The sequence below is a fragment of the Danio aesculapii genome, chromosome 14, assembly GCF_903798145.1.
Source record: "Danio aesculapii chromosome 14, fDanAes4.1, whole genome shotgun sequence".
Classification (NCBI taxonomy): domain Eukaryota; kingdom Metazoa; phylum Chordata; class Actinopteri; order Cypriniformes; family Danionidae; genus Danio; species Danio aesculapii.
Genome location: NC_079448.1, coordinates 7,885,450 through 7,902,054, shown reverse-complemented (window position 1 = coordinate 7,902,054; position 16,605 = coordinate 7,885,450). Strand labels below are relative to the sequence as shown.

At 35.0% G+C, this 16,605-nt stretch overlaps 1 protein-coding gene across 1 annotated transcript in view; it reads left to right on the top strand.

The window, feature by feature from the left end:
* Positions 1–16,605, top strand: part of elp1 (elongator acetyltransferase complex subunit 1) — a 39,669-nt gene that overhangs the window by 8,403 nt on the left and 14,661 nt on the right. The window contains exons 11-25 of the mRNA XM_056471787.1: positions 556–786; positions 2,140–2,310; positions 2,397–2,472; positions 3,627–3,782; positions 3,875–3,981; positions 4,774–4,877; positions 4,961–5,014; positions 5,101–5,206; positions 6,483–6,598; positions 7,773–7,846; positions 8,127–8,205; positions 8,414–8,493; positions 8,837–8,962; positions 9,511–9,596; positions 9,668–9,816. Of these exons, the coding sequence (XP_056327762.1) occupies positions 556–786; positions 2,140–2,310; positions 2,397–2,472; positions 3,627–3,782; positions 3,875–3,981; positions 4,774–4,877; positions 4,961–5,014; positions 5,101–5,206; positions 6,483–6,598; positions 7,773–7,846; positions 8,127–8,205; positions 8,414–8,493; positions 8,837–8,962; positions 9,511–9,596; positions 9,668–9,816 (1,715 nt within the window). The remainder of the gene's footprint in view (positions 1–555; positions 787–2,139; positions 2,311–2,396; positions 2,473–3,626; positions 3,783–3,874; positions 3,982–4,773; positions 4,878–4,960; positions 5,015–5,100; positions 5,207–6,482; positions 6,599–7,772; positions 7,847–8,126; positions 8,206–8,413; positions 8,494–8,836; positions 8,963–9,510; positions 9,597–9,667; positions 9,817–16,605) is intronic.

The following is a 16,605-nucleotide window of genomic DNA, read 5'->3' as shown; positions in this document are numbered from 1 at the left end:
GACAATTTATTAGATTTTTTTTTGTGTGTATTTAGTCAAATAAAATAATAATTTATATTGCTATTATTTTGTAACCATATTAATATGTAATCAGAAGGTTTTGCCCATATTGAGCTGCAGTTGAGCACATAAACCTGGAAACTGGGTTATTACAGTTATTCTCTAATCTAAATCTGAACAATTCAGTGTTACACAATAAAAAAAGTTTTTTTTTACCTTTTTTTAACCCAAAAAGGTTAAATATATACATACTTGGCATATATCTTATTTTCTTAAACATAAAACAACTAAAACAAACATAATAAATAAGAATAAAAATGTATACATTGGATATTTATAAAATATATATATATAAATAATAATTATAAACTGAAAGCAGAAATACAAAACTACTTCATACTTTCAATCCAAACTACAATGATTATTTGGTTATAGTAAAGAAAACCTTTATCAGTATTTTTGCAAGACAAATCCTAAATCTATTCCCCCTAACTCTGATTCTCATAATCATGTGTTAGAGCTTTGTTTTAATATACTGAACTCTTTCCTTCACAGTTCAGCTGTGGACAGTCAGCAATTATCACTGGTATCTAAAACAGAGTTTGCATTTTGGCAATGATCCCATCAAAGCTCCAGCATGTGTGTGTTGGGATCCAGAGAAAGCTTTGCGTCTCCACATTCTGACTTCAGGATTGGTCAGCTGCACCTATGACTGGGGCTGGAGCACTCAGCGCAGTCACGGCTGTGATTGCCATGACAACGCCAATGTGGCAGTGATTGATGGAGGTAGGCACGGTCATTTGCAGACATTTGAACTGATGAATCTGTATATTAATGCTGTTTACATCTAGTGTAAAGATGTGATTTGTTTGATCGCATCACAAGTAGAAAAGAGGCACACGTTCTAGTTCATGCTTGACATTTCGATTTTGACCTCTTTCAATCACAATTATATATATATATATATATATATATATATATATATATATATATATATATATATAGATAAGTATATATATAAGTATATATAGATAAGTGTATATATATATATATATATATATATATATATATATATATATATATATATATAAGTATATATAGATAAGTGTATATATATATATATATATATATATATATATATATATACAAAAATATGCTAGCTTTGGGAGGCTAAGACCTTTGCACAAATCTAGCTATCTAAAAGGTATGGAGCAAGTGCAGGGTCATTACTTTTGAGTGAACTATACCTTTATACAAAAAGAAAATATGGGAAATATGTACACAACATTCAGAACAAAATTACTTTTGGAATCAAAAGACTAGCATCAAAAGTCCTGACCTCTTTAGCACCAAGCAACATCTTAAACTTATTTTGTTGAGTCTTTTCTAATATTTAATATCAAGCATCTTTCAGCACTTCTAAGAGTTCCTCCTTAGATTAAGCATGTTCTATCTTTCTTTTTCTCTTCAGGTGAATCTCATACTGCCTATACATACTGTATATAATATTCAGGTCTGGACACTGTGGAGGCCATTTCATGACTGTCCTTGTTTCCTCAGCTGTTTTTCTCTCCAGATATGATTTTATTACATTAACAGTGTGTTTGGGATCATTGTCATGGTGAAAAATAAAACTATAACAAATCGGGTGCTTTCTAGTAGGAGTTAGATAACAAATTAAAACCTGTACTGTACTTTTCAGCATTCACAATCCCATCGATTCAAGATATATTGACAACAGCTCTGGCAGAAATGCAGATCAAACCAAGACAGAAACTATTTTCCATCCATTCATTCATTCATTCATTCAACTCTTTCATGTCTTCAACAATTAGACCCAAAAAATCTGGTTGTATTATTGTTTTCTGGTTGTATTTTAATAAAGAGAATGAGAAGTAATATATAAAGTCATTATACCCTCACTAAAACAACAAATCTAACTGGGGACCTAAGACTTTTGCACAGTACTGTACTTACTTGCATCACCTTTAACTGTATTTGGCATTAAAACACATTAAAACCAGTTGTAAACGGGACATAAGCTGCTGTAAAGATCTGAGTAATTTGTTGAGTAAATTAAGGCATTTTAGGAAACCGTGTGTGAAATATTTCAGTGTTTTTAACTATCGTCTTTTGCAGATAAAGTTCTGGTGACGACGTTCCGCCAGTGTGTGATTCCTCCACCTATGTGTGCATATGAGCTTCAACTTCCTGTTCCTGTCAACTTGGTCACATTTCATTCTCAAGCCCAGAGAACCAATGAGCTTGCAGCTCTCACAGCCGATGGGCAAATTCATGTGTACAGTGAAGGTAAATTCAGAACTTGTATATGAATTTGAAACTTCCGGCAAATATTATGTCATGTAGGATTTCTAACTTGTATTTGCTCGATTCAGGTGGTGGAAGTGAAAACAAAGCTGCGTCTGCATTTAAAGTGATCTATGCGCCATTGGTTTTAAAAAAGACGTACAGGTACAGAATTTGTTTCAGTTTTACATTTATTGATATTTTTCCTATCTCAATTTTTTTATTGTTTTAATTAGCTTTAGCTGTAGAAGTCAAGCTTTTATTTTTATTTTTCAATTATGCACGTTTTTGTAAGAATTTATGTTTATTTGTCTTTAAAACAAAAAAATTTATGACACTTAAAAGTGGTGAAAGTCAAAGTATGAAATGTCATAGGTGGCATGGTGGCTCTGGTTACCACTGTCGCCTCACAGCAAGAAGGTCGCTGGTTCGAGTTCTGGCTGGGTCAGTTGACATTTCAGTGTGGATTTTGCTTGTCCCCCCCCTGTTGGCGTGGGTTTCCTCCGGGTGCTCCGGTTTTCCCCAAAGTCCAAAGACGTGCTGTAGGTGAATTGGGTGAACTAAATTGGCCGAAGTGTATGAGTGTCTGTAAATGTGAGAGTGTATGGGTGTTTCCCAGTACTGGCTTGCAGCTGGAAGGGCATCAGCTGTGTAAAACATATGCCAGAATAGTTGGCGGTTCATTCCGCTGTGGCGACCCCTGAAAAATAAGGGACTATGCCGAAGGAAAATGAATGAATGTATAAAATGTCATAGATGTACTGAGGTATCTACTATTTTGTAGAGTAAATAGGGGTATGAATTACTTTAGAAACATGGCAAAGTCTTTATTTTATTGTTAAACAAAGAGATTGGTTTGTCTGTAAGTCAAAAATGCTGACTTTAGCAATCTTAGGTGCATTACATGCCAATGGCTAAATGGGAAATCAAGATTCTTTGTTGTGAGAAGTATTAAATATAGCTCTGTATTTTTTTACATTTTAGTTCTCCGTTTATTATGTGTATTTTGTATTTCAGCATTCATTTGTCTAATAAAAAATGCATGCAAAGTGACATCGTAGCTGAAAATATGTACAGTGTAACCTATTATTATTAAGGCAAATTAAAATGTCTATATTTGTGCTATTGAACCATGTAGGGCTGTAATAAAAAAGATACCAAAAAGAAAAGTTGTTCCATTTGAATTACTTAACATTTAGCCCTTAATGAGTCTAAAAATTAATTCATAATGTTCTTAAAAATGTCTTAAAAAGTCTTAAATTTAACATGCAGAAACCCTGATTTCATTATACTGATTCAGATGTTCTGTCTCTGCGCAGGGTAAATGTGGATCAGGAGGAACCCCTTACCCTTCGCTTGCTCCTGTGGTTGAGTGAGGATATGTTTTTGGCTGTGGCCCATGGAAAAAGCATGACACGCCTGCTGAAACTCACACCTTCTGACAACCAGGACCCCAAGGAGATGCTGGAGATTAGGTATTGCTGTTATAATCACTAACTCCAGCATTCTTGTCCACATTTGCATCATTGTAACGCTCGCTAAGATTTAGATATTGTTAATTTCTCAGGTCAGACATTGAAGTGGATGGTCATGTGATCAGCTTATGTCACAGTCTTAAAAATGACACCGTAGCTCTGCAACTTGAAGATGGACAGATTCGGAAACTTCTCATGGGTCAGTCAGTCATCTAATTGCAAATATAACAGAAACTGGAACTGACTGCCTCTCAATATATGCTAAAGGAACACTCCAGGCTCATTTTACAAATCACTTAGATTTAAGCAGTTAAGTTTTACCATTTTTAAATCCATTAAGGTGATCTCGATGTATGGCACTTTTGGCTTAGCTTAGCATAATTCATTGAACCTGATTAGACCATTAGCATCTGTCAAAAAATGTAAAAACAAAATAATATTTCAGTAAGTTTCAAAGTAATATTTCAGTAAGTAAGAGGAGAAGCCCTTTAGCATCGAGAGCAACACCGTGTAGTACTACACCGTGTAAGTACATTTAGACTTGTTTTCAGATGCTGTGTTTGGTTAGAGAACACTTAGACTTGTTTACGCCAGAATGACAGTATAGTTCCTAGACGTATCAACCTAGAAATTAGCAACTTTTATCATTTTCCGTTGGTCTTGGTACACAAAGTAACTTCAAAATAGTCTAGCTTTAAATAGGGAAATTATCTCTCTCTTTTTTTAAGCCAGATGCTAATGGTCTAATCTGATTCAATGATTTATGCTAAGCTAAGCTAAAAGTGCTCCGGCTAGACCCAGAGATCAGTTTATTGAATTCAAAAATGGTGAAACTCAACAGTTTAACTCTAGGTAACTTGCAAAATATTTCCAAAAAAAGTGGAGTGTTCTTTTAAATCACTCGTCTTGTTTTTTCTATTTTTAATTGTATTTGAAAAATATTGACATAACTATATAGACACTTGTATACATGCTAGAATATTCCTTATAGATTCTTCAGGGCTAAGTGTAACAGAATGGAAGGATTCCACTGGAAATACCATCAACTTTCCCCAGCCTTGTGTTCAGATGGCACTGTGTACTCTCAGCGGAGAGGTAAATATGAATTCTCCATCCATAACAGACTTATCTCATGCTTTGCTCTTCATTTTCAAGAAGCTGCTCTTCTGTTTTTTTAGGAATATTTCATAGGCCTCACAGAGAGATCTCACCTCTTCATTGGCGACTCATTGGTATGTGTGAAAACCCATGAAATATTTATAACATATGTTACATTTTGTTCTTTATCGTCGTGTTCACTGATATTTCTCATTTCAAGGTGGCCTCCAACATCTCCTCCTTTGTGGTTTATGATGAATTCCTCCTGCTCACCACACACTCTCACATGTGCCACTGTCTCAGGCTCAGCACGCTCTCTATTAAAGGTACAAGTGGACACGTCAAGTGATGAAATAAGTGAATATGTTGCACACTAACTTTGCAAAACTTTGGGCACAGTACACGTGTTTGGAATTAAATGAATACTTTTAACTCCAAATTTACCAACTGTTGCATATTTTGCATCAGACGCTAACAATAATGAAAGAAAAACAAACACTAAATGTCAAGGAAAAAGAACAGAACCGACAGAACTCAGTTCAGAGATGAAACGAAACAGAAATAATATTGAATAATTCTTTTTCATGCATCAAACTTTATGCTACGAAATATAAAAATGTTTATTTGATTATGATTTGGTCTTCACGGGGCTCACTTGTGATGTATATTTTAATCTAGAATTTAGTGATTTCAATTTTGCTGTACAATGTGTAAATAGTGTTGTAAGAACTGAGAGATAAGACACTCAAATGACAAACATATCCAGCAAATTTTCCAATAAATACTATAACTTAACAAAGTTTACAAATGGACATATAAACCTTATGCCTCTTCGGGGTGGCGCTGAATAAATGTATAATCTGTATATCCTGCATTTTGCATTCTAAAGAGTCGTTGCTTAATAACATGTAGAAAACAAAATAGTGTGGCTGCCTTTGACTTTCCCGTGTTTCCCATTTCTAAAGTAAGAGTCCCACATACATGGTAAGTTTGATATAAACTTAAAAATACGGGAGGAAAATTATTACATTGTTATAACATTGTTATAAACTCAAAATGCAGCGTGGGACGTGACGTGCATATTATTTATACTTTGTGCAACATATCAGTCTGTGTTTTGGCTGCTGATCTCCTGATGACGTGGCTGCGGTCCGGATGACGTAGAACATGACCTAAAGTACATGGAAATCTTGACAGCTAGCCCCATGAGGAACAGTCTGTATTGTATTCTGATTGGCCTGTTTTCCTCTGGGGTTTTGCACTCATCCTATTTACATGAGAACTAGGAAACAATGGTGTTTGAGGCTCACTGGATAGCCATTTCCATGTACTGAACTTTTATTTTTAAATGATGGATGGATGGATGGATGGATGGATGGATGGATGGATGGATGGATGGATAGATAGATAGATAGATAGATAGATAGATAGATAGATAGATAGATAGATAGATAGATAGATAGATAGATAGATAGATAGATAGATTGATTGATTAGATTTTCCAAAATTAGTGTGTTATAGTACAACAGTTTAATTCCAAAAATTATAGAAAGACATGAAGATTATTATGTGTGTATGATGACCCTGATGGTCTTTGTGCAGGTGTACAGTCAGCCCTGAGTTCAGACACTAATCAGAACGATGAAACTGTCCGAAAGGTGGAGCGAGGCTCTCGGATAGTGACTGTGGTTCCCCAGGACACAAGACTCATCCTCCAGGTGAACAGAAACTCATTCATCTCTCATCTTCATCATATATGCAGTTATTTTAAACGAAAACAATCAATGTAAACCATATATAAAATTCAGTGTATCATAGACACTTTGGGGTGGGACCTTTTGAGCACAACTTTTGCCATTGAATCACTTTATTTTTGGAACATCATTGGAAGTGGACTTAATTTAATGGTCAATAAATAAAAATCTCCTGAGACTGTTAAAGAACACTTTACTAAACTAAAGAAAACAAATGCACGCAAAACAATAGGGGTGTAACAAATCATGGTTGATCCGTGATTCGTACGGATCACAAGACACAGTTCGGATCGCACATGACCCGTGGATTAATAACTTTTTAAAACTTTTAGGTTAATCCAACATTTATAACAATTGCAGAGAGATCGCCTCCCACGTCATTTAAATCACGTGTATGAAAGCATTTTGACTTTCCTGTAAAATATAATGATGATGGAAAAAGTTGTGGTGGGACCTAACTTAATACTTTCTTAGTGTATTTAGTTAAGGTGTTTTGTGTCACTGTTTGTTTAGCCTGCATTAATGCATTCAGTGTAAAGATGCACTATTAAACATTAAAAGATCGAGACCTCAATTCAAACCTGTGCAGCTCTGCATTTAAATCTGCGTTTGATCGAGAGAGATTCAGTTTTACACTTTTTCAGTTGATTACAAACAATTAAATAACAAAAGTACTTGAAAACCAGTTTATAGTTCAGATATAAACACTGATGTTTATAAAATATATGTATTAAAATCACTGTTTATGGAACTTGACACTGGTGAATGTTGTAGCAATTACATTGTGTAACCAATAGGTGGCGACAAACAACCATCAAAATTATATCACTGAACAGGTTTTCAAAAATGATCCACCTATAATGAAACTTACACGTTCTAAGTTCTGATCCGAAAAATAGTCCGATCCTTGACTCAAAAAGAGTAGTGTGATCTGAACTGTGAGATTTTGTCATCCAGCACACCACTAATCAATATTATTAACATAACTAAAATAGCTTGATAAATATTGTGTGTGACAGATATTGGAGTATATTGTGTTTTCAGTGCCATGCATACCTGTTTTTGGTCAGTGATTTCAGATAATCACTCTTCGGGGTGGTGCTGAATAAAATACAAGTATGTTTTGCTTGTTTTTTAGATGCCACGAGGGAACCTCGAAACCATCCATCATCGAGCTCTTGTACTTGCTCAGCTCAGAAAGTGGCTTGATGGGTATTTTAAATTTAGTTTAACCATATTTATGCGTAAAGATATTGACTTTGATTGTTAATCGGTCCCTCCAACATTGTGCAAGGACAATTTTTCTTATATTTGTGGCCTAAAATGACATTAGCTTAAATTATTGTGAAATACACACAAATCTTGTACACTTTTCTTTTTTTTATCTCAAGGACTATTGGACTTGGAAATGTTGGAGAGACTGGCTTGTAGATGGTTTATTTCTACATGTAGTTCTGAAATTGTTTTTTTTTTGCTGTTGTCTTGGTTTTAGTCTCAGATTTAGGGATGCTTTTGAGTGCATGAGGAAGCTGAGAATCAACCTCAATCTCATCTATGACCACAATCCCACTGTGAGTGTTCATTTGCCTAATTTAAAGTGAAAACAATATTATTTTGCTTAATTTATTGTGTGTGTGTATATATATATATATATATATATATATATATATATATATATATATATATATATATATATATATATATATATATATATATATATATATATATATATAGATAGTATAAAATAACTAATTCTTCATATCCCCTGACTCCTGACAGGTGTTTCTTGACAACATTGAGATTTTCCTGAAACAGATCGACTCCATCAACCACATCAACCTCTTCCTCACTGAACTCAAGTGAGTCTTTAATGTAGAGACCACGATTAAAGAAACCGTTCACCGAAAAATGTTCCCTTGTTTAAAACCTATTAGAGTTTCTTCTGTTAATAACGAAAGAAGATATTTTGAAAAACCTTGTTTGATGGAACCTATTAACTTTCATAATAAGTTTTCTTTTACTATGGAAGTCATCATCACCCCTCATTCTCTGAAATATCTTCTTTTGGGTTCAACCGAACGAAGCAAATCATAAGGGTTTAAAACGACATGAGGTTAAATGATGACAGAGTTTTCAGTTTTAGGTGAACTATCCTAGAAGTTTGATGATTTATTTTTAATATAAATATATTGTCATTCTCAGAGAGGAAGACACCACCACAACGATGTACCCTTGTCCTTCAGACTCAGCCTCAGGAAAAGAAGGGAAAAAGGTGGACATCGTCTGTGATGCTTTACGATCCACAATGGAGACTCTCGACCCACAGAAGTCAGTTTTCTCACTTACAAATTCTGCATACTTCAATAATGTTTTGCAGGAAGTTTTGACCTTATTCTGCGACGTGAAACTGTGCACTCGTTTTAGAACTGCCTATGGGAGAAATAACTAGGAATAATAAACTGCAGAAAACGGCCAAACTGCTTGCTTTACAACCAAGTGTTTGCATGACTACACATAAAAAGTAGAATAATATAATAAGAAAATATCAGTTTGCAACAAAACGAGCCATTTTAAACATCTAAAAATCAATGGAAGTGAATAAGACTGATAGTCTTAAGCCAAAACGATTCCAATGGCGGCGCCCACTTGTACTTGAAGAATAAGGTCATTAAATAAGGTCAGTATAGCCATAATTCTTCCCTGTATAGGTCAGTCACACAAAGGACGACAACTACAGTCAAGTCAGAAATTCGAGACGCTTAGATCATGCATTGTGTGAACAGCCCTTATTCTGAATCAGATTAGATTACTTTTCACACGTGGTCTACTCCAACATCTTTCTTCCTGTCCTAAAAAAAGACTTTATCCCTACACAGATATTGTTTATGTATTCTGACATCTCATGTGAGAAAAACTACACCTGAACTGGAAACCGCTCTACAGAAGGTCCACGAGTTGAGAGGTGAGTCTCCGTTCACTCGAGCGCTGTAAACAAACGTGGATTTGTATGGATTTATTCTCTTTTGTTTTCAGTAAACCCACCCAGCGGCACCAGCAGTGTGAGCGCAGAGGAAGCCCTGAAGTACCTTCTGTTCTTGGTCAATGTGAACGAGCTGTATGAACATTCACTCGGCACCTATGACTTTGACCTAGTGCTCATGGTGGCTGAAAAATCTCAAAAGGTCAGTCAGATCACTCCCACACTGATTATATTACATTTTACTGCATTTTAATAATTATATTTTCACATGTTTTATTAAAAAAACACCAAAACGCTGTTCTACAAATGCATAATTGCAGCTTTTTCATATATTTGGGATATTATGACATGATTTTAGAAGACAAACAGGTACAGGAAATGTGTCATAAATTACACTTTTTTTATAAATTATTTTATTAAAAATATTATTTATAAAAAAAAGTAATTATTTTCTTAAAAATACAACTATTTCAATTATTTTTTATGTAATTTCCTTTTTAAAATACAGTGAAACGAGTAAATTAGCTTTTCACATATATGAAATATATCAAATGAAATTGTCTTATGAACACATAATTCTGTAAATGAATTATGTTTACTGATAGCAAACAATTCTATGTATAACTAGATATTAAAGTTTGAGGACAAACTTTATGGTGGCTTGAAAAGCCGAGTCTGAATTAGCATGTTACTAGCATGAATTAGCAAGTAACTATCATGATTCTAACATAAATTAGCATGTAACTAGCATGATTCTAGCATGAATTAGCATGTTACTAGCATGTTTCTAGCATGAATTAGCAAGATTCTAGCATGAATTAGCATGTTACTAGCATGTTTCTAGCATGAGTTAGCATGTTACTAGCATGTTTCTAGCATGAATTAGCATGTTACTAGCATGATTCTAGCATGAATTAGCATGTTACTAGCATGATTCTAGCATGAATTAGCATGTTACTAGCATGATTCTAGCATGAATTAGCATGTTACTAGCATGATTCTAGCATGGATTAGCATGTTACTAGCATGTTTCTAGCATGAATTAGCATGTTATTAGCATGACTCTAGCATGAATTAGCATGTTATTAGCATGACTCTAGCATGAATTAGCATGTTACTAGCATGATTCTAGCATGAATTAGCATGTTACTAGCATGTTTCTAGCATGAATTAGCATGTTATTAGCATGTTTCTAGCATGAATTAGCATGATTCTAGCATGAATTAGCATGTTTCTAGCATGAATTAGCATGTTACTAGCATGATTCAGCATGTTATTAGCATGATTCTAGCATGAATTAGCATGTTACTAGCATGTTTCTAGCATGAATTAGCATGTTACTAGCATGATTCTAGCATGAATTAGCATTTTACTAGCATGATTCTAGCATGGATTAGCATGTTACTAGCATGATTCTAGCATGGATTAGCATGTTACTAGCATGTTTCTAGCATGAATTAGCATGTTACTAGCATGTTTCTAGCATGAATTAGCATGTTACTAGCATGATTCTAGCATGAATTAGCATGTTACTAGCATGATTCTAGCATGAATTAGCATGTTACTAGCATGATTCTAGCATGAATTAGCATGATTCTAGCATGAATTAGCATGTTACTAGCATGTCTCTAGCATGAATTAGCATGTTACTAGCATGTCTCTAGCATGAATTAGCATGTTATTAGCATGAATTAGCATGTTTCTAGCATGAATTAGCATGTTATTAGCATGATTCTAGCATGAATTAGCATGTTACTAGCATGTTTCTAGCATGAATTAGCATGTTACTAGCATGATTCTAGCATGAGTTAGCATGTTACTAGCATGATTCTAGCATGAATTAGCATGTTACTAGCATGATTCTAGCATGAATTAGCATGTTACTAGCATGTTTCTAGCATGAATTAGCATGTTACTAGCATGTTTCTAGCATGAATTAGCATATTGTTAGCATGATTCTAGCATGAATTAGCATGTTTCTAGCATGAATTAGCATGTAACTAGCATGATTCTAGCATTTATTAGCATGTAACTAGCATGTTACTAGCATGATTCTAGCATGAATCAGCTTGTTTCTAGCATGAATTAGCATGTTGTTGGCATGATTCTAGCATGAATTAGCATGTTACTAGCATGACTAGCATGTCACTATCGTGTTGCTAGCACCTTTCTAGCAAGATTAGCATGTCAGTAGGATGTTAAAACTGTTAGCGTGTGTTAGAATAGCTAGTCACAGTCTCTGGGACAGTTGCTAGGGTGCTGAAATTGGTTGCTAGGGAGTGGCTAGTAAGTTTAAAGGTAATCAGTGATTGGCTGCTGGCTAGACTGAGTTGAATGAGGCCAGACTCTAGTCTGTAGGACAGTCTGATGCAGAGTTATGAGCTCACAAAGGTTGATCCAATGTTAAGTAAATGGGAGTCTTTTACAATGGAAGTCTATGGGACAGTTGCTAGGGTGCTGTAAGTGGTTGCTAGGGAGTGGCTAGTAAGTTAAAAAGTCATCAGTTATTGGCTGCTGGCTAGACTGAGTTAAATGAGTCCAGTTAGAAGTCTGTAGGACAGTCTGATGCAGAGTTATGAGCTCACAAAGTTTGACCCAATGTTAAGTCAATGGGACTTTTGGGATTTTTCTGGGTCGTTTTTCGGAAAACCCAAGGTCGGATCAGTTAGAAAAGATATAGCAACCCGAGTCAGACCAGTTTGAAGGTTTGACGAAAGTTTGAAGTATGTAGCTTGAAAGGCCTAGGAGGAGATACACTTAGAAATTAGTCTCAGAAGAATAAGAAGAAGAAGAAGAAGAAGAAGAAGAAGAATAACTAGATATTAAAGTTTGAGGACAAACTTTATGGTGGCTTGAAAAGCCGAGTCTGAATTAGCATGTTACTAGCATGAATTAGCAAGTAACTAGCATGATTCTAACATAAATTAGCATGTAACTAGCATGATTCTAGCATGAATTAGCATGTTACTAGCATGTTTCTAGCATGAATTAGCATGATTCTAGCATGAATTAGCATGTTACTAGCATGTTTCTAGCATGAGTTAGAATGTTACTAGCATGTTTCTAGCATGAATTAGCTTGTTATTAGCATGATTCTAGCATGAATTAGCATGTTATTAGCATGATTCTAGCATGAATTAGCATGTTACTAGCATGTTTCTAGCATGAATTAGCATGTTACTAGCATGATTCTAGCATGAATTAGCATGTTATTAGCATGATTCTAGCATGAATTAGCATGTTACTAGCATGATTCTAGCATGAATTAGCATGTTACTAGCATGATTCTAGCATGAATTAGCATGTTACTAGCATGATTCTAGCATGGATTAGCATGTAACTAGCATGATTCTAGCATGAATTAGCATGTTACTAGCATGTTTCTAGCATGAATTAGCATGTTATTAGCATGATTCTAGCATGAATTAGCATGTTACTAGCATGATTCTAGCATAAATTAGCATGTTACTAGCATGTTTCTAGCATGAATTAGCATGTTGTTAGCATGATTCTAGCATGAATTAGCATGTTACTAGCATGTTTCTAGCATTAATTAGCATGTTACTAGCATGTTTCTAGCATGAATTAGCATGTTATTAGCATGATTCTAGCATGAATTAGCATGTTTCTAGCATGAATTAGCATGTTATTAGCATGATTCTAGCATGAATTAGCATGTTACTAGCATGATTCTAGCATGAATTAGCATGTTACTAGCATGTTTCTAGCATGAATTAGCATGTTACTAGCATGATTCTAGCATGAATTAGCATTTTACTAGCATGATTCTAGCATGAATTAGCATGTTACTAGCATGATTCTAGCATTGGATTAGCATGTTATTAGCATGTTTCTAGCATGAATTAGCATGTTACTAGCATGTTTCTAGCATGAATTAGCATGTTACTAGCATGTTTCTAGCATGAATTAGCATGTTACTAGCATGTTTCTAGCATGAATTAGCATGTTGTTAGCATGATTCTAGCATGAATTAGCATGTTTCTAGCATGAATTAGCATGTAACTAGCATGATTCTAGCATGAATCAGCTTGTTTCTAGCATGAATTAGCATGTTGTTAGCATGATTCTAGCATGAATCAGCTTGTTTTTAGCATGAATTAGCATGTTGTTAGCATGATTCTAGCATGAATTAGCATGTTACTAGCATGACTAGCATGTCACTATCGTGTTGCTAGCACCTTTCTAGCAAGATTAGCATGTCAGTAGGATGTTAAAACTGTTAGCGTGTGTTAGAATAGCTAGTCACAGTCTCTGGGACAGTTGCTAGGGTGCTGAAATTGGTTGCTAGGGAGTGGCTAGTAAGTTTAAAGGTAATCAGTGATTGGCTGCTGGCTAGACTGAGTTGAATGAGGCCAGACTCTAGTCTGTAGGACAGTCTGATGCAGAGTTATGAGCTCACAAAGGTTGATCCAATGTTAAGTAAATGGGAGTCTTTTACAATGGAAGTCTATGGGACAGTTGCTAGGGTGCTGTAAGTGGTTGCTAGGGAGTGGCTAGTAAGTTAAAAAGTCATCAGTTATTGGCTGCTGGCTAGACTGAGTTAAATGAGTCCAGTTAGAAGTCTGTAGGACAGTCTGATGCAGAGTTATGAGCTCACAAAGTTTGACCCAATGTTAAGTCAATGGGACTTTTGGGATTTTTCTGGGTCGTTTTTCGGAAAACCCAAGGTCGGATCAGTTAGAAAAGATATAGCAACCCGAGTCAGACCAGTTTGAAGGTTTGACGAAAGTTTGAAGTATGTAGCTTGAAAGGCCTAGGAGGAGATACACTTAGAAATTAGTCTCAGAAGAATAAGAAGAAGAAGAAGAAGAAGAAGAAGAAGAAGAAGAAGAATAATAAGTTTAAGATAGATAACAGTATGCTGGCTTTTCAAGCCACCATAATTATATGCATACTAACACACTCTTTTGGATATATTCAGCCATTACAAGTATTTGTGTTAACTGTGATATTATTTTACATGTCAGCCAAATGCATATCGGTAAAGGCATATTAAATATAATTCAAGAGTTCCCACTTAGATATGCTTGGCGTATAAAGCAGGTTTGGCATGCTGTTCCGGGAGAGAACCCTGAGCTCGGAGATATTTGAGCCCAGGGCTCCCGCCCGGTCGATAAACATATCAGGAGATTCGAGATCAGGTAGGTCTCGAAAGCTCCCCCTTTAGAAAAGGGAGGAAAAGGAGGAGATGGGGTGGAAGGGGGGAGTCTTTCAAATGAAGATAGAAACAGTAGGGAGAAAATGATCCATTTATAGTAAACTAGGATCACTCTGATTGGATTATGAGTGGCCAGACGTGCTCAATCATATCAAGTGCTCCTCTCAAAATTAGTTTATGAAACTTCACTTCATACTTTCACATGTCAGTAATTATTACAATGTTTTTTTACATTTTATTCTCATCAAATCATTAAAGCACTTTATACTACATATGCAAATACTTATATTACACAACACTATATTTGAATGAATAAGTAATCAAATTCTTATTTTCTTAGTTATAATAAAAATAAATAATTGTTTATTTTTTGTGGTACACATTATATTGTTATATTATTTTGTATTATATCATGCATTATCACCTCTAATATTATTAAAAGACCAATTATAGTTCTATAAACTTAATGGAAAGAAAGTTCAACGTTTTATACATATTTTTATAACAATATTAAATAATATAAAACGCATTTTACATTATAGCAGTGTTTCCCAACCCTGTTCCTGAAGGCACACCAACAGTCCACATTTTCAACCTCTCCCTCATCAAACACACCTGAATCAACTCATCAGAACATTAGTAGAGGCTCCAAAACCTGAAGTTAATGGGTCAGATAAGAGAAACACCGAAAATATGTACTGTTAGTGTGCCTCCAGGAACAGGGTTGGGAAACACTGCATTATAGGCATATTTGCAAGTATGGTATGCACTCTATATTATATATTATATTATTAGTGCTGTCACTCGATTAAAAAATTAACCAATTAATCACTTTGTTTCTGCAATTAATCACGATTAATCACATTTAAAAGACTGAAACTTGTAATTTTGGCTATTCAAACGTAAAACGAATGTAAACGCAAGAAAAAAAATATTTTATTTCAAAATATGATTGTTTATTAGAATTTCTGTTTACCTTGTAAAACAGATTTCTTCATGTAAACAACATACCTGCAATAAACCATCAAGATCCTCAAACTGTTGGCTTGACAGCCATATTTATATCAGAGATAAAAACACAGGCATGTTAATGCCATTTGAATTTTAAAACAATCAATGCCAATAAAGAAAAAATTGATTTCCATGTTGGATTCTAAGTGGACTGCAGAAATATGCCAAAATACAGGCGTTGCAAATATGGAAGTTGGAAAATTGAAATAATAAAGTAATGAATACAAACAATTGCACTCATTGAAAAGTTGTATTGCTTATAGTTGAGAACATTAATTATAAAGTAGAAACAATTTTATTTAGCCCTCCTTTACATTCAGCCAGTTAAGACAGTCCAGTCTGTTGACATTATCGGGGGACAATGTGGCCCTTTTCTTTTAAAATGATGTGACCTGAGAGTGAGAAAAGTCTCTCAAGCAGAATCACAGAATCAGCATATTTTGGTGCCACTGATGCTATGAAAAGGAAGTAAGAAGGATCAAGGGGTACATTAAAGGCAACCACAGGTACGCGTTGTGTCACACCAAAGACTAATTCTTACAGGGACTTTAGTCACACCATCTAAACTTTTAATTCTAAACAACTTGCAGGGATGCACCGTCGGCGATGTTTGGCATTTGTTCTTATTGCTCAGTAACATGCGTGCGTACGCACATGCGCACACACACACACACACACACACACACACTCTCTTCAGATTCATCAACGCGTACGATCGCGTTCATTAAATTTGCTTAAACTAAGCATTCTAAAGTATGGCTATGTTGCACAAGCAAGGATTCTGACACCGCAACCTGATGC